Here is a 21,502-nt window from a genome sequence, read left to right as displayed (position 1 = left end):
AAAAATCAAACACACTACTCTTCTATTTTCCTCCCCCACGAGCTCAAACTTTAGGGAAAAAATTTTCAAGTCTGTAGCAGGCTAAAAGGCTTATGAGGCAATTTTACTAATGGGTAAAATCTTACTATGCTTTAAGATAGGAGTGACAGTTAAAAGTGCTCCATTAATCAGTATTATTCAAAGCTGTCAGTTTCCCATCTGCCCATCTATCTACTTTGTACCAAATTATAGTTTGAATGCCATTTTTAAAGTATTTATTATGCAGTAAATGGTTTTAAAGTTATACTGAAATGCTATTTTAAAAAAGCTAATTTTATTATAATAAAATCTATTCAAAATTATAATTTTATTTTTGTCAACACACTAATGAAAAAAATCAGAATAATATTCTTGAGCTTTTAATAGCATTATTTAAGGCAATTAGTGTTTAGTTGATCTGAGTATTAAGCAAGAGCTTGTCTTAAGAAACATGTGAATAGTTTAAGAAATATGACAAAATGTATAGACATACTTATAAAAGGTCAGGTTTTCTATTTTTTTAACTAAAATTTGCTTTGATAAAAATCATTCATGTAATAATTTCAAAGTTATTTTAATATAATTGTGTTTCATAAAACTTTTTTTTAAAAATCACATCATTTATCACAATATTACCACCCTGAATTTCAGTAGCAACTAAAAATATTTTAACATGCCAAATGTTACTTTTAAAAAGTAGGAAGATGGAGAGCCTCATTAGTCAGCTTCATGGTTAAAGAAACACAGAAATGACAAAACATAGTACAGAAGATAACTTAGAAACCCTTGAAGATTTTAGTGATGGAGTAGCAAGTGCTGGAATGAGAAAGAAAGAAAAACTTTTGCTTCAGAATACTCTTCCAAAGGGGACTTTTTGATCATCTAATCGATTAGATTATAGGCACTGAAGCCAGAAGGGAATTATGATACAAAGGAAAGAGCACTACCTTTGGAATCAGAGAAGCTACATTCAATTAATGCTTTTGCCTCAATTTATTCATTTGTAAATAATAATAATAATAATAATAATTAATTAGGCTAGATATCCTCTAAGCTAATTCCAATCTATATGTTTGAAAGTTTATTAAATTAAAGTTTAGAAAGAAGCAAGGCTTGTCCAGAATAACATACCTGAGAGTCAGAGGTAGAATTAGAACCTACAATTGCATTCTAATATTAGTGATCTTTCCACTACATATCATAGATGAAGAAACTGAAGCCCTGGGGAGATTAAGCAATTTATTCAAAGCTAATTAGAGGGAGAGGTTTGAGCTTAGAATTCAGCTTTTTTGATTCCCAGTCTAACTGTTCTTTCCATTATATTATGAAGCCTTATATTCCTATAGAACAGTTATTAATGAAGAAACATCTAGGATCAACAGGGACACGAGCATATGGTGGTTTTGATATATAAAAATAATACTAGCATCTCTGACTACAGAAACACATGTACTTTGTTGTTCCTATACTACTGATGATTTTGTATATTTCCTCCATCAGTTTCTCTTGTGATAGCTCATAATGAAAAGTGAGCAATTTGGGGTTAAAGGATCTATGGTTATAGAATAGAGAAAAGCTAACTAACCCAGGAAGAACCCTTCATCTCCCATTGGTAAAATGGCCCTCTCTTCTTGCTGCAAGCCTCCCAGAACTTCGATTTTGAGGAAGGGTTGAGACAGGCCATCCTTTAGTCTTCTCCTGGTTCCACTTCTGACTATCTGAACTTTGCCATCAAGTTCTCTTCTCCATCATCCTACAACTTTTAGCTCCTTTTCCTATACTGCCTTCCATAATTAGACTGTAATTTCCTTCAGGAACAGGAATTTTTCTTTTTGCTTGTATTTGTATTCTCAGAACAAGGATTATTGCCTTGCACACAGTAAGCAATAAATGTTTGTTGATTTTTTTGAACAGGAACCTTATAGCAATTGAATCTACTAGCTTGATCCTATCAGTAAATGTACAATTATCCTAAACTTTTAATGTTCCTCTTTAACATGAAACTGTGTTTATTTTTAAAATATAGGCAGTTCTCTAAAAGGTGCTGTTGGTGTCCAGTGGACCATTAATCTGGGGTAGAAACCAATGGAACTGAATTCCAAAGTTTTCTAATCTTGGAAAAGATGAACACAGCTCTTGGGTACAGTCTATAAATTAAATCATCCTGTTTTCCTTAATATCTAGGTTGTGGTACATGAAGTCTTTAATATATTATACAGCCCAATTAAAACTATTGGTTATTATTATATCCAATCCACTTATAAAATATAAAGATCAAAGAAGATCCTTCAAGGAAAGTGAAGTATCAGCAATATAAAGCTCTTATAAAAACTGAATATTTAACAACAGTATTAAAAAACAAACAAAAACAAGTTACTAACAAGCATATTTAATTCTGATTTTAATTATTTAGGTATAAAAATATTACATTTCTGACATTAATGGGATCCCATCCCAAACATTTTTATATCTATGTCTGTAGCAAAAAAAAAAAAAAAAAAAAAAAAAAAAAAGATCATAGTCCCTTAAAGCCTAAAACTGATTTTTAAACTGTGACAAACTATAGAAAACTAATGAAGCTTTTGTTTGAATAACTAGTGTGTTATTCAATATTACTTTAATATAAAACACTTTGGCAACATTCCTACAATCCTTTATACCTTTATCTTCATTCCAGCCTTAACAAAAAGAAAAGCAAACTTATTTTTATTTACCTTGAAAATTAATAAGTATGATTACCCCAAGGATATTATCACAGAATGGAAACTACAAAGAAAGGAAACCCCAAATTTAAAATAGAATTAGACTACATATTGTTAATCTAGGCTGTTGTCTAGTCTTTATTCTTGATCAGTATAAAGAATATGAATGACAATCACAAGACTTAAAAGCAAAAAGGATATTAGAGAACCATCAAAAATGAAGGCACAGAGATAGGAAATAATTTGCTTACGTTAGACTTTGTAAACAGCAGAGCAAGAATTTGAATTCACATTGACTACTTTAGACTGTTTTGGAAATACCTACAAGTGCACAGTCAAATTTAATGTAATAACCTTTCAACATTCATTTGATTTGTGACTTTACCTTTCGATTACTTTCTTCATCTTCATCTTTATAGGTGTCACAAGCTGAGCTGGCTTTAGAGAAGGTCGGTCCCTGAGAATAGTACTGAGAGCTTCGATAACCATCTCTCCTCAGTTTATCACATTCTATATCAGGTAGAGAGAACAGGAAGAAGGGGGAAATGTTATTATTTAAAAGAATCTTTTGTTTATTCAACTATGCATATTCGAGAATAAGATGTAATGTTAACATTACTTTCAACTTTTATTTGAAAGCACAGAACATTTAAATCCAAAATTCTATATAAAATATTTTATAACAATTTTATAGCAATTTTCAAGTTCCTGCTATTTCCAGATATTTTGAGTTCATGTAAATTCCAAAGTTAATTTTAATGCTATGTGTATATTTCATTTGCATAGAGAGTAAAATGTAAAAGCATTTCTGTTTGTTTCACTAGAGAAAGGAATAGGAGATTGGTTAAGTTGTCATAGAAATTCACTTACTGCTTAATGATTTTCATGCATATGGGAGGCAGGGGGAAAGTATGATATTATCAGGATCAAGTTGGGGGGGAATAACATAATTTGAGTTTTTAAGAATTTTAAAATTCTTTTCTATTATTCATGTTAAAACATTTTTAAAGAAAATAAATGCAAGGAGGAAAGTGAAAGGTTATTTAGCTGAAAAAACTGTTATATTATAAACTTTTATCCTGAATAAGGGTCCTATATTGTAAAAACCTCAAGAAGCTTAGGGTTGTTGATTTTTTTTTAATTTAATTTTTTTTTTTAAATATACAAAGACTCTGAAAAGTCAAGTTATTTTAAAATTGTGGCTTAATGTTCTAAAAGGTGCCATTCCACCACAAACTACAAAATTCATAATAGGGATAAGCTCCAAAACAGTGAGTCCTTTATGCAGCTTAAGTTTAAGTTTCTATGTCACAATGCCTGTTTTAAATCATAGTGTTTCAAATGAAATATAATGCTTGAGTTCAAGATTAAATAGAAGTATAGGTTTATGGCAACTGACCAAATTTTTGACTTATCAGATTTTTGAAATCTTGTAAACTCATCACATTACACAGCCAAGTATCCTGTTCCAACTCTGGGGTAAATCTAGGAAAATTCCCTTCTGTCACATTTCAACAGCTCTCTTTGTTTCTAAAAACATGTCTTTGTTCATTAAAAACTAAGTGCATTGTCTGCTAGATGTGACATAAGTAAATAATCCAAAAATCATTGTGAATAAACAAAGGCACTTTTTCAAGCATTAAGCCAATAGAGAATTAATACTAGACCAGACAAAAAAAGAAATAAATTTGTATCTCCACCCCTTTAACACACACTTTTTAATGAGAAACAATATCACAAGTAGAGGTAACACTGGAATTTCAGTCATTGTGTCTAAGTTAAAAGTTTTGGCTCTGACAACTGCAAGAAACCTGTATGAGACTAAGTTCTCTTTCTTTCCATCATACCATGAGGATATATATCTAATAATAAAATTAACATCAGTAAATTTCTCTAATTTCTCTAAAATCCCTGCTTGCTATTTTTCTCCATATTGATATTCGCCTTCATTTGAATTCTTTCTGGATGACAGAGAGGGTGGTTTGATAATGAATTGTGCAAATGAGATTTAAAAAAAAAAAACAGTTCTGAGATTCTGTCATGAAAAAAATTATACTTATAATTCATTATTTAAATGATAACAATTCCTAAACTTTCTCTAATTTTACTTCTCCTGTAAGTCAACGCAACACAAAATATTTTGCTTTTCTCTTCCAATCTTTATTTTTCAAAAGATCTTTGTAATAATTTTGGCATATAACCCTGTTGAGTTTTTTCCTTAAATAAGAGGGGCCATAATGAGTCCATCCAAAATAGGAATGTATTCCTAACACTGGTAAAAATAATTTTTCAGGAAAGCGCACTCTTCCCTGACCTCTGCCAGAATAATCCCATGATCACCAGGGATGTTAAAGCATTCCTTTAATGATCATGGAATTCTCATCTTTAAATTTCTCTAATCTTCTTTAAAAAAAAAAATTCCTCATCTTTTTAGATACCATAAAGGTTCAAATTTAGTCATCTTTAGGATCAGATTACAATTTAGAAAGTTAAGACCTTCAAATAATAACATTAGATCCTAGTTCCAATAAAAATTATAAAAAAGAAAGAAAGAAAAAGAAGATAAAACAGGAAAGAGGAGATAAGAAGGCAAGCAAAGCTTGGGAATCTAATAAATATGGGTATTCAGGGTTCTTAATGCATGTAAAAAATGACTATGGGCCTAGATAATAGGTTGATCATAACTAAGATTTTCTACATATGGGGAAGAGCAGGCAAGTGAAGTTCATCTCATATGCACCACTGGGAAAAGGCAATATAGAACACTGAAAGGTTTCTGTATTGCTAAAGACTTGCCTGATGTGGGTAATAAAGTGAATTTAATAGAAATCTTTGTGAGAATATCTTATACATTACATAAAGCCAAAAAAAAAAAAAAAAAAAAAAAGCATGTTTAACTTTCCATGAAATGAACTTTTTTAACCCTTTCTAGAGAAAATTTTGCATCTGAAATACAAAGAACTCATATCTGTTGATTCCTACTTTTAGATTATGGAAGTCTCTTATGTACTTTTGCCTTAGATTCTTCAACTGTGAAATGAGGAAACTGGAGGTCCCTTCCAGTCCTAGAGTTATGATTTTATGATAAATACTGGCATAAATAATCTCTTTATTTCAAAGGAAATAAGTATTATTAAAGGGGAAATTTCCTTCCCTTTAGTCTTTTTTTTTTTTTTTTTTCCTGCTGAGGCAATTGATTGGGGTTAAGTGACTTGCCCAGGGTCACACAGTTAGATGTGTTAAGTAGTTGAAGCTAAATTTGAACCCAGGTCTTCCTGACTTCAGGGCTGGTGCTCTATCCACTTCACCAACTAGCTGCCCCACCTTTGAAGTCTTAATTATTCTGTAAAGTCTTGGTTGAAATTAAGCATATGCCCCTTTATTCATTCTTATCATTATTCTTCCTAGCCTTTTATCAGTCTGATCCTGTGAAAAATTATTCCTTTTTACAAAATACGATAGCTAAGTCCTATATCAGTCCTTGAAGGCCAGCTCAAATGTTACATCCACTAGGAAGTCTTTCTTGACCATTTATCATCTGACTGACAGAGTAAGAAGTCCCTTAATTTCTTTCTCTGAGCTTCAGTTTTGAGGTAATAATTTATGTTGTGATGAAAGTAGTTTTCCAGACTAAAGAAATGCAAGTTCTTGTTACTTCAGCCAAAAGTAATCTCTGTCTTCTTATTTCCTACAATATTTTGTATCATCTATGTAGTCTCTCTCATATTATTTTATATCATATTTATGTATTAATTTCTCACCTACAAGGATGTATATTTTATTCTTTATTTTTGATAGTATTTTATTTTTCCACTTATATGTAAAAAGTTTTCAACATTCATTTTTATAAGATTTTGCATTCCAAATTTTTTCTCCCTCTCTCCTTTACCTCCACTCTCCCCATAGGTTATACATATGCAATCATTTTAAACATATTTCCATATTTATCATGTTATAAAATAAAAATCAAAACAAAAGGGGAAAAAAAAAACATGAGGGAAAAAAAAGTAAACCAAAAAAAAGTGAAAATAATATGCTTTGATTTCCATTCAATCTCCATAGTTCTCCCTGGGGATGTGGATGGCATTTTCCATTCCAAGCCTACTGGAATTGTCTTGAATTACTTCATTGCTGAGAAGAGCTAAGTCTATTATATTTGATTATCACACAATCTTCTTGTTACTGTGTACAATTTTGTACTGGTTCTGCTCACTTCATTCAGCATCAATTCATATAAGTCTTTCAAGGCTTTTTTGAAATTACTCTGTTTAATCACTTCTTAGAACAATAATATTCCATTATATTCATATACCATAATTATTCAGACATTCCCCAATTGATGGGCAAGGCATATGTTTCTTAAAGGCAGAAATCAATTTATATATCTTGGTATAACCAGAAATGCATCAGACATACAAATTCAATAATTTTTGTTTGATGGATGACAGAGTAGGAAAGGAAGAAAAACAAGAAGTGGCCACATTCAAGTAGATAAATCACTAATTTTGAAAGGCTGCTACTGTCCTTTCCCATCCCCCATACTGTTTTTGTGTCTATGTTGCTTTGGCAGCACATTATAATCCAACATGATATAATTACTTTCCATGTAAATTCGTTATTTCTTGGCAAATTATTCTTAGCAACTTTCTCACATACTTTCTCACACATAAGATCTCTATCTGATATTTGGGCACAGAGTTTAAAACTTGCTCAAATACCTGATTTCTAAATGATTTAAGAATGAAGACTAAGTACATTTTCCAGATTAGGGTAGTTTTTAAAAAATATTATTGCTCTGTAAGAAATGACCAGCAGGAGGAATACAGAGAGGCTTGGAGAGACTTAAATCAACTGATGCTGAGTGAAAAGAACAGAACCAGAAGATCACTGTAGACTTCAATGCTGTATGAAGAGGTATTCTGATGAAAGTGGATATCTTCAACATAAAGAAGATCCAACTCACTTCCAGTTGATCAATGATGGACAGAAATAACTACACCCAGAGAAGGAACACTGGGAAGTGAATGTAAACTGTTAGCACTACTGTCTATCTACCCAGGTTACTTATACCTTCGGAATCTAATACTTAATGTGCAATAAGAAAATGGTATTTACACACATATATTGTATCTAGGTTATATTGTAACACATGTAAAATGTAAGGGATTGCTTGTCATCGGGGGGAGGGAGTGGAGGGAGAGGAGGGATAATTTGGGAAAATGAATACAAGGGATAATATAAAAAAAATTACTCATGCATATATACTGTGGGAAAAAAATTCTAAATAAAAAAAAAGAGAAAGAAAAAAAATGTTCATATTCTAATAATTTTATATCACCTTGAATGCAATCAGTAAAAATGCACATATATTACTATCAATTGTGAAATTACCTCTTAGATCTTCTTACATATTTTTTAAAAATTTATAATTTCTCAAAAGAAAATATACTATGTTGGTTAAAATATTTGGGTGTGTCTATATATGTTTACAAAGTTTATGACTGTACTTCACTGAGGAGAAACTATTTAAGTTAAATTGATGGTGAAGCAGTTTCTTCCTCCTCCCTAGGTTAATTTGTTTGTTTAGAATTATGTTGGAAATACAGTGACCCCTCATGGCTTGATCCCATTACTATTCCATTTCTGACCTGTGCTGATCTAATCTTGTTGGCCTTCCACTCCTGAGGGCTCATAGTATTAGTGACAGATTTAATGTGCACACCAAATGGGCATTAGCTTCATTGTAAACTAAGAACTCCTAAACTCAAGCAATCCGCCTTCTCCAACAGAGCAAGGATATTGGGTATGCCCATACTTAAATGAATTTCAAAAACTAAAACTGAATGAGTTATTAGGGAAAAATTAGTAGTGACATTTCTACTATAAGAAAAAGGAACTGAGAAGAAATGTGGTAGCCAACAACAACAACAACAACAAAACGACACAAGGTTACTGACTTCTGAATTAGCCTGAGAAAGGGAAAGATTAAAGAAAAAAATATTTGGAAAACCTATTATATATATTTTTTAAACTGGAAGGACTAGTTGTTAGGCTCTCTTGTCACTTTTCTGTTTGCCTCTTGAGCCAATAGGGCAGCCTTATAATACATTCAGTCTCAAAAGTACAATTCGAATAATTTAAAAATATAGGATTCTAAAGGGGAAAAAAAAATGTTTCTCTTTGGAATGCTAGTCTGACAACATTCAATTACTCAGAATTTTTTATATCTACTTATGGACATTAAAGATGTGGGAATGGAGAGGAGCAGTGACACACTAAAATTCTAAAATGTCAAGAGTATTCCTAACATGAGATTAAAGGAAGTTTTCCTAAATTGAACAACAAAAACTTCCCAATCACCCACATCATCTTGAGATTATCTCATCATTTCTCTTCTATTTCTCACAACTGAAAAGCGTTCTTACCTTGGACTCTATGAACTTGTTTCTTGTTTTGATAAATGAAATTTACTATAATGGTAATCCTTTGTAATTCTTTTGTAATCCTACGGATTTTATTTTATGCATTTAAAAACATTATTCTGAGAAAAGGTACACATTGCCAACAGACATAGCAAAAGTTAAAAAGCTTTGCATTAGTGTGCACTATAACCTCACTTTTCTATCTCTTCTAAAATTTGCCTTCATTTCTAAAACTTCATTTCTACCAATTAACACCCTTGTGAAGTAGACAATAATAGGCATTATTATAACTATAACTATTTTATAGATTGGGGAAAAAAAAACCAGACACAGATTAAATAACTACAAAGTTTATATAAGGTGGCACAGTAGTGTCAGACCTGGAGACAGGAAGATGTGTCTTTCTAGTATAAACCTAGCCTCAGATTCTTAGCAGATATGTGAACCTGGACAAGTCACTTTCCGATGTTTATTTATTTGTAAAATAAGCTTGAGAAGGGAATACCAAACCATTCCAGTATCTTTGCCAAGAAAGCCCCAAATGGAGTCACAAAGGTCAGACAATTGAAAATGAATGAAAAATAAAAAATTTATACAAGCATTTATGGCATTATGATTACCACCTAAGAATCTGGATTTCTATCTTAGATCACAGTCCATTAGAATATGAAAAATAGATACATCATAGGCTGTCCTTTTTTTATTTGTTTTTATTGATGCATTTTGTTTTTATACTATAAATATTTACAAATTATCCCTTCTAGATGAGAAGCCTCTTGTAACAAAGTAAAACAATTAGGTAAAAGTAATAATATAAAGACTTCATTTAAAAATGTATGAAAGATACCATATCTATAGCACTCTTCTCCACTTCTATTTTTGTAAAATTAACAGAAATCTATTCATTTTCACTTTTTCACTCCCCCATTGGGGAAAAAAAAGTAAAGGGCAAATTCTTTATAACAAATATGCATGCTCAAGCAAAATAAATTCCCTCAAAGACTGTAATCAATGTATGTATGTTCTGTACCCAAATTGAATATCATGTTTTATCTTCTAGAATCAGGACTATTGTACTGTATTGATGTTGTACTGAGCATTTCTATAGTTTTCAAAGTTACAATAAGTTTTCACCATATGTTTTGTCCTAGAAAGACAGCAATCACTGTCATCCAAAAAAAATATTCAACAAGAATAAGAAAATTTTTCATTGTCTTCCAGATAAACCAAGTATTTCATAGATGAAGTTCTAGTTGAATTTACAAGATAGCATATATGAATAATTATTGTAAATTATAAATGCTATATTTTTCTAGAAATACAAGACATATTTTTCAGTAAATTCAGGCCACAAATTTATTAAATGAACAGCAGGCAGAGAATTCCTATCTTCTTAGCTTATTAGGGTTGGCATTTTTTTTTTTTTTTGAAGGAAAAAAGGGAGTTTGGAGAAGTCGGGAGAACTGACAAATTTTGTCTTGCCAAGAAATGCAGAGTGCATATGAATAGAAATTTAATTTCTCATAAAAACCATTCAATACAATAAAATGAATAAGTTTAAATTATTGATATTAACTTCAAAAAGTAAAAAGAATTGAATTTTAACACAGTGAAATACAGGCATAGATCTTTAAGAATTTTTCATTGTATTTAGATACATGCATGTAGCTTCCCAAAGAAAAATAGCTCAGAAGTCAGTAGGACAGAGAAACTGTAACAACAGTTAGGGGGCAACTAGAAGGTAAAATAGATAGGTCCTCCTGACTTCAGGGCTGGTTCTCTGAGTTCAAATGTGGTCTCAGAATACTTAACATGTCCTAGCAGTGTAACTCTGAGCAAGTCACTTAACCCCAATTGCCTCAGCCAAAAAAAAAAAAATCAAGACTTCCAAAAACTTGAATTAAATATTTCTATAATATAACATAGTTTCATATCTTGTGTATTGCTAGACCACTTTCTTTTGCATTTTCCCCCATTAATTCCCTTGACATTTTTTATTTTTTGTTCTTTCAGAAGAATTCTGTTATTTTCTTCTAAATCTATCACATAATTTTTCGTAGTTTTGTAGGGATGTCCCTGAAAAAGTAAATTAGTTATGCAGAATTGTCATTTTTATTATATTGGCTCAGTCTATCCATGAGCAATTGATATTTTTTTAGATTGTTTAATCCTGTTTTTATTTGTGTGGAAATTTTTTTTAAATAATTGTGTTCGTATAGTTCCATATATATGTGTTCATATATAGTTCCATATATATGACATATAGTCAAGTTATATAGTTTGACTTCTAAGAATTTTATATTGTTTACAATTATTTTAAATGGAATTTCTTTTTCTATCTCTTGCTTCTGGACTTTTTTGATCATATAAAGAAATGCTGATGATGGTTTTATCTCATATACTACAATTTTGCTAAAGTTTTTAATTATTTCAAATAGTTTTCTTTAGTTGATGCTTTAGGGTTTTTTAAGTATACCATTATATCATCTGCAAAGAGTGATAGTTTTGTTTTCTCATTGCTATCCTAATTCCTTCCATTTCTTTTCTTTCCATTTATTGCTATAGTTAATATTTCTAGTATCATATTGAATACTGGTGGTGATAATGGATATTCTTGCTTCATCCCTGATTTTATTAGGAAAGATTCTAGCTTATCCCCATTACAGATAATGCTTGCTGGTGATTTTAGATAAATACTGCTTATCATTTTAAAGAATGTGTCCTTTATTCCTACTATTTTTAATAGGAATGATGCTATATTTTGTCAAAAGTTTTTTCAGTATCTATTAAAGATAATCATAAGATTTATGTTGGTTTGGTTACAGATATAATCAACAATTTTTTATTTGTTTATAAAAATGTTAATTAGTAAATATTTATTTTCCCTCCATCCTACTGCCCTCTTACTACTTCATAGGGAGCAAGAGAAGAAAAGTGTTACCAATGTTACAAATATCCATAATCAAAAATTAATTTCCATATTTCCTATGTTCAAAAATATTCAAAATGTATGTCCCATTCTGTATTTTGAGTTCATCACCCCTCTGTCAGGAAGTTGCATTCTTCATCTTTGGAATTCTGCTAAGTTATTGCATTGTTCTGCAAGTTTTTAAATTTATTTGATATTTTTCCCCAGTTATATTCAAAACAACTTTTTTTTTTTTACATTTATATTTAAAATTTTTGAGTTCTAGGTTTTCTCTATTATCTCCACCCACAATTAAGGAACCACTTGTGAAGTTATGTAAAACATTTCCATAAAAGTCAAGTTGTGAAGAAAAAAAACAAAACCAAAGATCTCCCACACTAATGAAAATAAAAACCCTCAAGGAAAAAAGAGAGAAAGAAAAATACTTCAAACTTTGGATACAACATCTCTGGGTATGGATAGGATTTTCATTTAATGTACTGAGAATAGCAAAGTCATTCACAGCTGGACATCCCAGAACATTGCTATTACATTTCACTATGCTTGGGTTCATAGAAGACTTTCCAGATATTTTTTACCTCTGAGCATCCTGCTCATCATTTCCCATAGAGTAATAATAGTTCATCATAAACATACTATAGTTTATTGAGTTATTTACCAATTGAGCATCCCTTCAATTTCCAATTCTTTTTTGCCCTGAGAATAAAGTTGCTATGAATAATTTTTGTACATATACTTCATTTTCATTTTTTCTCCCTGAATCTCTTTTGGTATCCAAGTCAACCAGTGGTATTGTTAGGTCAAGGAATAAGCATGAATTTATAGCCCTTTGCGGACAAATCATATCTTTTGATCATTTATCAACTGGGGCCAACTCTTATTTTTATAAATTTAACTCAATTCCCTCTATGTTTGCTCAATAATTTTTAACACAGAATTTTCCAGATGTTATTATTTCTTTTTTTTTGATGTTATTGTTTTTAATAACAGATCTAAATTATCCACAGATGAATTTATTTGCGACAAGATTTAACCATCATTATTAGACTTCCTCATTCTTAAGCAAAAAGACTGAAAGAATAGTACAGATGACTAAAGATGCTTTGAAACTCACTGTTAGAAGAATTTAACAAAACTTGTAGGTTTTTCCTTGTTTAACATATTATCATATTTTCTCTATCAGCAAAGCTAATATCTCAAGATATCCTTCAACCATTTCCATCAAGATTTATCTCAAAATATATAAGAAAAATAAGGATGAGTCAACATGCTATTTTACATGCTATTATATCTATATTTATTCACTGCATTACAAAAGTTGATATTTTGCTAAGACCAAAGGAGCCAAAAGCAGCCAAATTAGTGGAGGAGAGGAGTGTGCAGTAAGAAAAGATATGCAGTACCAAGCATCACTATTCAATATTATTAGGAGGAGAGCAGGGCCAAACTTATGGATTGTAATCTGCAACAATGAAGAACTGAACAACTATCTATTTACCAGGGAATAGAACTACTATTTACCAGGACAGTTACCAGGAAAGGTAAAATGTTTATAATGCTCTACCAGGGGTTTTGTTTTCTATCCAATGCAAGTTAAGGGAAATTCAGAAAAACTGATAAAATAGAAAATTGAAAGCTTATTATGTCATGATTAATTTCCAATAGTTCTGTGCTCAAACAGAACAGATGTCTTAGTGAAACTGCATTATCAGATAAAAAGCTCCATTAGCTAGTAAAGGCTGAGTATAGTGGGTGGGAACGATGAAAAAGTATGGCAAGGAAAAGATAGAAAAGGGATTGAAACACCTTTATAGTACGGTTGTTTGTTTTTTTCTATAGGGACAATATGGACAAATGAAGAGCAGAAAGCTGAATTCATATATCTAAAAATTATCTCAGCAAAAATTTAGGTCACAACATTTCACAATGAGATCAGAGTAAGTTAAGCAGAGTGTGGGAAAGGTGTGGACTACCTTGAGGGTATGAAATGTATTAATTGAAATTGTCAGCTGGATTGTCAACTTAGAAATAAATCTGCTGATCCATGTGTTAATTCTAATTGAGAGACAGTTTAGTGGGAAAAATGTAGGTCAAATCTAATGCTTAGCTAGCTCTATAACTATGTGCAAGATATTTAATCCCCCTTAGCTGTTTCCTCATCTGTAAAATGGGGATATTATATTGTCTAACTCAAAATCCTAACTAAAGAATATCTGTAAACCTTAAAATACTATGAGAAAAAGAAAGAGCTATTGTTATTAATGATTTTTCATTGTGCCTGTAATCATAAAGCCTCATCCTTTTCTTATTTCCAACCACCAATACTTTTTCTCTGATTTTAATAATGAAATGAATGTTATTCCATAAAGGGTGTGAAAATTGTGATTTTAATATCTTTACTTAAATTTTTAGCTATTAGTGAGGCATTTTAAAATTGATTTCAAAACAATCATCACCCTCAAATCTAAAACACATACAAAATGATATACTGACTAGTAGTCCTCTTTTTTCACAGTATGCCTAACAAGCATTAGATAATGCAGGAAGGCCTAACATTTAATTACACAGAAAACTATTTTTTAAACAAATTAACTAAGAGCAGGTAAAAAAATTAAATCTAATTTCTATTTTGGCAAAGAGGTTTCTGGTATCCTTTATTAACCTGAAGATAGCTAACAGCTTGTAAGCTGCAACTGAGACACTCCAGCAGTGTGTAGTCAAATTGGAAGATATCATATTACACTTCCATATTAAAAAGCCCCTATCCTCTGCAGTAATGGAGTATCACCAAGATTACTAAAAACCAAACAGCTTAAAAAGATTCTAAAATAACAACACAGACTTCACTTGTATAGAGTTTGATAAAGAACCTTATCCATTCAATGCACCATTTTTACACTATAAAATAAAATATAGGGGGACCTCTCAAGTTACTATATTAAGAATTCCCACTGATTTGCTGAAACAGCAGACGAACTACAATCACCAAAAAAAAAAAGAAAAAGAAAAAAAAAAAAAAAAAAAACCTCAAACAAAAACGTTTTTGTTCCAAACAATCCAGAAGCTTTGTTAGTACTGTGTCCATTTAAAAAAACTACCTTTCCTTTTCCATCTTTTGTCTGTCTTTAGCCACTCAAAAAAAAAAAAAAAAAAGAGGGGGGGAGAGCCATTATTTTACTTCACTTGACCAAAAATGTAATTGTTTACTTAACTTTGTCTTTACAATGCCATCAATTTCTTGATATTAAACTATTCACCACAATAATTAAAGTTTGCTTTTAATCAGAGACATTATTCATTTACCAGAAAATTTCTGAGCTTCCAAGTGAGATGCAAATTTACATTCTGACCATTAATTTAATACAGAAATAGACTAAAATCTTCTTGGTTTTTAAAGTTTCCCATTCTTTAATTTCAGATCTATAGTTATAAATTTGGTTACTACTACTACTAAGAAAGTTTGAAGTTGATCTCTCCGTTCATCCCAGTCCTGACATATCCAAGTTTTTAAAGTTCCAAAAATAAAACACAAGAGTTCAATAGTAACACAACTTGAATTTATTCAGAAATATTTACTAAGCACTAAGTTACATAATGATAATAGGAAAAAAAAAAAAACACAACCAGTAGCTGTACCAGTCTTTTCAAGAATTTCAATAAAACAAAAATAAACATTTGAAAAATAGTAATACCTTCCTCAAGACCTAGAGTAACCAGCCATGTATCACAACACTTTTGGCTTATCATTTCAACTTTATCATAAGGGGGGGAAAAAAAAAAAAAAACAAAAAAACATTCCTAACTAAACCTCCCAAAGAGTACCATTCTGAATGATCTGGATTTTTCTGAAATATTATTCTTTAATTTTTCTGCGTCCTAGAATGCACAAAAATTTGAAAAGTAACGTATATCTTATAAGTGATAAATTCTACTTACACAACTTACCAGTAACATATCTTAGGCTGTAAACATGAAAGGTAGCAAACATTATAGACCTGAGAAGAAACTCAATCATCCAATTCACACTATATATATATATATATATATATATATATATATATATATATATATATATATATATATATATATATATATACGTGTGTGTACTACGTATTGATAAGGAAACTGAAGATAAATGACTTAAAATTTCTCCTTTTGGCTTTTAAAGCCTTTTACAATCTGGTTCCAATCTAACCTTCCTGGAGAATAATCCATTACTCCCTTTCACACACTCTTATCTTCCAATCCAAATGGTCTGTTTGCTTTTCCATAGGTACAACACTTCAGCTCTGATTTCTGGGTCTTTACATATATTGCTCTTTCATGCCTAAAATGTTCCCCCCCTCCCTCTGCTTCTTGGAATCTTAACTTCTTTAAATTGATAGCTCAAGGGCTATCAAGGCCACTTTTTCTATAACTTCCTCTGTTGCTTGCACCTATGTTATATCCTAATTACCTTGCACATAGGAAATATAAATTCGTTATAGGAGCAGTCTCATTATTTATATCTTCAGCATCTAGCACTGTGCCTGGCCCATGGTAAGCATTTAGTGAATACTTGCTTATTCACTAACTGATATACATTTTGCATTTCATTATATCTGTATATTTTTTGCTAGAAACTTGTAGGCTCCTTGAGGGCATTGGCTGCTTTGCTTTTTCTTATTTAGCTACTATGTCTGGAACATAGCAGGTACTTAACAAATATTTGTTTCTTGACAGACTTGGAGTCTTAAAAACAGTGGCAGAGCCAGAATTAGAATTAATATTGCTGAGGATTAGATGTATTTAATTTTATGACACGTATAGCTATAAGACAAAAAGCCATAGTAATGGTAATTCTGGCACTTGAGAAACAGAGATTTTCTTTCATATATATATATATATATATATATGTATATACATATATACATATATACACACACATTTTTTTTCCCCCTTTTTTGCTAAGTAGCTACTTCTTTAGAACAATCCATTACTGAGTTAGTGGGTGGGAAAGAAATCATGGATATTCCACTTGGATATAAATGATCAGTTTTATAACCTTTTAAAAATTATAATTTTTCCATTACTTGTTTTTTATGTTAATATCTGTGACAATGTCATCAGTCTTAAGAACTCCCAATGGGGGAATAACCTTCACCTACAAAGATTACAACTTCTCTATGAGTTATTGAGTAAGTCCTACAAAGCACATGTTTGACTGAGGTTCACACAGTTAATGTCAGAGAAGGATTTGAATCCCAGTCTTTCTAACTTCAACACTCAATGCTCTGTCACACTGCTTAACTTTTATTTACACCAAAATACCCCTGTTAAGCAACCATATTAATACCAAAAAATTTAAGGCAACTTTAAATGTTCAGTCTTCTATAAAAATAAATTTTATAATTTCTTTTCATCTTCTGTTGGATGTGAACAAGGTCTGAATCCTACCTATAAGTGTTAAAGCATTCACATGTTTAAATAGTTCCATAACTTCACCTTTCACTTGCCCCTTTTATAACCTGAGAACTTCCTCAAGCCTGCTCAAGCCCTAATGATCTGACTGGTTCCCTCAGACAAGAAATGCACTCTGTGGCATAAAAAATGAAGCAATGATTATAGATATTAATCAAAATATGGGAAATGTAAAATGCTTCTATCTTCATTAGTCTTCAGATTATTTGAATTTTAATGGAAAGGAGATGGGTGGTGATAAAATATTACAAGATCTAAGAAAGTTACCAATGTTTTTTCTCCTCTTTAAATGGGAAATTACCATTTCAGAAGTTTCACTGACTGAAAAGATAATGCTATTAGAGGAAACAACAGTTTGCCCTATATCCTTAGACACCGCCCCCCCCCAAAACCATAAGTTTCTCAAAATTTTGAAAGAAAAGTGTTGTGTCCTATTTTCTAGAGCCCCCAAGTTGGAGTGACAAGACGTACCATAGCTTTCCAGAACCCCCACACTAGGGTGATTAAAATATACCTTCCTAGTGGAGAAGTGATGAGGCAGGACTCCTGAGGATGGTAGGAAAAAGGAGTCGGGTATTTCAAGGACTTTCCCCTTTATGTAATGTAACAAAAACAATACTATGCACGTGGGACCACATAAACAATTTGCTGTTGTATGTAGTTTGCCACCTGGTATCACTTTGCTTCAATCTCAACACAGGTTGTCACCACCCCTGACTTCTCAGGAAGGCTGAGAGCCCTTAGCAGGGATGGGGAACTGAACCAGACATTGTTAGCAGGTTCCCTCTGGGCTGAAGGGTCTTATACCTCACCCAGAGTTTCCCCACTGACTGTGACCCTCTACAGAAAAGGGCCACCTGAAATGCCATCACAGGGAGGTGTCTCTATACAAATACAAGTCCACAAAGCTAATTTGATTAATTCATGAAAGAAGTTGGTCATTTCAAAGTATAACTTGTCAGTCAACAGGCATTTAAGTTGTACTTAGTCAATAAATAATGAAAAAAACTTTTATTAAGTGATTACTATATTGTAGGCACTTAGCTACTTGCAAAATTTGTTACCCAGTCATTCAGACAACTCTTCATGACCTCATATGGAGTTTTCTTGTCAAAGACCTTGGAGTTTTTTGACAATTCCTTTTGCAATGGATTAGGAAAATAAAAATTAAGTGACTTGCCCAAGTTCATAAAGCCAGTGAGTATCTGAGGTCAAATTTGAATTCAGTTCTTCCTGACTCCAGGATCCAACAAGCCATCTAGCTGCCTCTACAGTGTACAAATCCCCAACTCCTCCTCCTCTCCCCCCACAAAATCCACAATCCACAATTCAAGAAGCTTACAACTTAAAGGAGGAAAGAAATACATAAAAGAAAGCTAAAGGAAGGTTAGAGGTAGAGATACCCATACAAGAGGCATGGTAGTGAAGCCAAGAAAGTTCAAACTGAGTGCATCCAGGTAAAAAATTAGATGTTTGACTTTGAAGACATCAAACTGAATTGTTGTCTTCATCTCTCCAATTTACTTCATCTGACTTTAAGGGATTCTAGATTAATGTCATGAGAATGCAAATGAAATATAGAAACTTTAACATTACAAGCAGCTGAAGTTTATCTGAAGATACAAAGGGAATATTCTTAGTTTTTCTAAAAACAAGAATATTGGGTTAATGCAGTAAAAACCCATTAGGAAAACAATAGGAGAAATTCTCTGGAATAACGGCTACGAGTCATGAAGAGCTGAACTCAACTCCCATCTCTGGAATACACTGACTGTGTGGCTTAAAATTTCATTGTTCCCAGCAAATCTATCCTTTTCTCCTTTTGTAGAAGTTTTCCCCCATATGGAAAATTCCCTACACCAAAGAAATCATAGGCCCACTTTAAGATAATAATAAAGAAGTAATTGAATTGTATTGAATTTAAAAGAAAGGAATTTTAAAATCCACTGACAGAAATAATTACATATATATATATACATATATATATATGTGAAATTTAAAAATATATAAAATTAAAATAAAAAGATATATATATATATATGTATATATATTTCATTTTACTAAGTAAATCCTTTTAATGGCCTACACTTTTCCCTGAAACAAACTTCTAATGAGAAGGTTGAGGTGGGTGGACACTTGGGAACTCTCTCCAGAGAGAGAGTTTTCCCTTTGAAAAGGGCACCCAAAGAATTCACTAAGGCATTTTCCATCCAGTTGCTGCTCTGCTGGATTTCATGATCTTCAGACACATCATTACACAAGATAATTTCAACTTTTTAACTCATGCCTCTTCGGATCATTTCTCACCCCAAGTCTTAGACTTCTTCATGCCCCTGTGCTGTCACCCTCCCATTTTCAGGTTATTCTTACATGTTGTCTTTCCTCATTAGACTGCAATATCCTTGAGAACAGGAACTCCTATGCCTTTCTTTATATTCCCAGTCCTAAGCACAATATTTGTCACGTAGTAAGCACTTAATAAATATTCCTTGACTTTTATAGCAACAATATTCTTCTGATTTTGTTTGCATGAAACTAGGGAACACTACACATTACAAAGATTTAAAGTGGAGAGTCATCTTCAATTTAATTCAATGGAAAGGCTTATAGAGGGTGAAGCAGTCTATACAGGATGTACCAGGAGACTTAATATAGTTATTTAAGCTGTTGAAGTTTCATAGAGCACTAAGCTTTTGGGGATACACTATATTACAAAAGAAAAACCACAGAAGAGAAGCAGAGTAAAGAATGTTACTGGAGACTATCTACAATGGGGGGGAGGGGGAAGATGAGGGGGAAGGACGTAAGTTAGCCACATAGCAGAAGGAAAAAATGATGCTGGAAGAATAGACTCTTGCTATTTGCTCCACTGTTACCCATGCCAAATCAGGAGATTTGGCTCATGTTGTAAAACTACTATATGGAAATTTTATGAGAAGACATGGACAAGTCATTCAGGATGAGCACACATAGAGGAGTTACAATCCATATTGCTAAAAAAAAAAAAAATATATATCTACATTGGTGGAATTTTTGCAGTTCTAAAGAAATAAATTTAAATTCTAAACTTTGTAGTTTGATATAATCCATATAAACTAACAGTAAACACATTATTAGCATATATATATATTTATTACAAAGTTCTATTCCAATCCTTCTATTATGGCACAAAGGTTACCCTGAGCTGAACTGGGAATGAACAAGGTTCCAGGAGCTGAAAAGCTTTGATCTGAAGCTAGGTTTCACCTGAGCTTTTTTGGGAGAGATTCGTCACCAAGGAGTTTTAGTCACAAAATGAAGATTTATTTTTTGACCAGAACAACAATACATGCCTATAAAGGCATGGAAAAATTTGATGGAAAAATTGCCATCGTTGAAGAATGAAATCAGTGTTACTGAATTGTCAGTAACAATAAAAACTACAATTATTTTAAATAAACACTATTATAGCAGTACCTTTTTATGTTACCTACTTCTAGTTTCTTAAAATAGGCTGGCTTATTTTGGAAATTTTGGAAAAAATCATTTAAAATTTTAATACAGTATTGTCAAAATTGACAACAGATGCACTGTGAACTAATTTCAAACTGTAAAATACAAAAGAACAATCATGAATATCTTCTGAGATGGTTAAAAAAAAAAAAAAAGGGCACATACTCCTCCCTAATAATTTTTTTTTAATGGCAGGGTCCTGACAGAATACATGTCCTTCTATTTTAGCCTTTAATATTCTTATAATATCCTTATGAGCTTTATAGGCTGTATAAAACTCACTTTTTGATATCCCTGTAAACCTGGATCTGACCCTTTTGGCTTTACATCTTTTTACTAAAACTGAAAAAGATTGCCAAAAGACTAAGCTTCTTAGAGAAGGATTATTCAGCATTATAGCTAACTCCAACTTAGTTCCCAGCCATAATGATCAAGCCATAAAAAGGGCAGAATACTACAGACTACCTATCTAGAAGTTC

General features: G+C 31.7%; 1 protein-coding gene across 10 annotated transcripts in view; it reads right to left on the bottom strand.

The window, feature by feature from the left end:
- The window catches only part of NHSL1 (NHS like 1), a 345,331-nt gene that overhangs the window by 32,004 nt on the left and 291,825 nt on the right, over positions 1 to 21,502 (bottom strand). For all 10 annotated transcript variants that reach the window (XM_074309691.1, XM_074309696.1, XM_074309692.1 and 7 more), the window contains one exon: positions 3,106 to 3,230. In XM_074309691.1, the coding sequence (XP_074165792.1) occupies positions 3,106 to 3,230 (125 nt within the window). The remainder of the gene's footprint in view (positions 1 to 3,105; positions 3,231 to 21,502) is intronic.

The sequence above is a fragment of the Sminthopsis crassicaudata genome, chromosome 4 (genome assembly GCF_048593235.1).
Source record: "Sminthopsis crassicaudata isolate SCR6 chromosome 4, ASM4859323v1, whole genome shotgun sequence".
In the NCBI taxonomy this organism is placed as follows: domain Eukaryota; kingdom Metazoa; phylum Chordata; class Mammalia; order Dasyuromorphia; family Dasyuridae; genus Sminthopsis; species Sminthopsis crassicaudata.
Note: the sequence above shows the minus strand (reverse complement) of the source record. Positions and strands in the feature narration are given on the sequence as shown.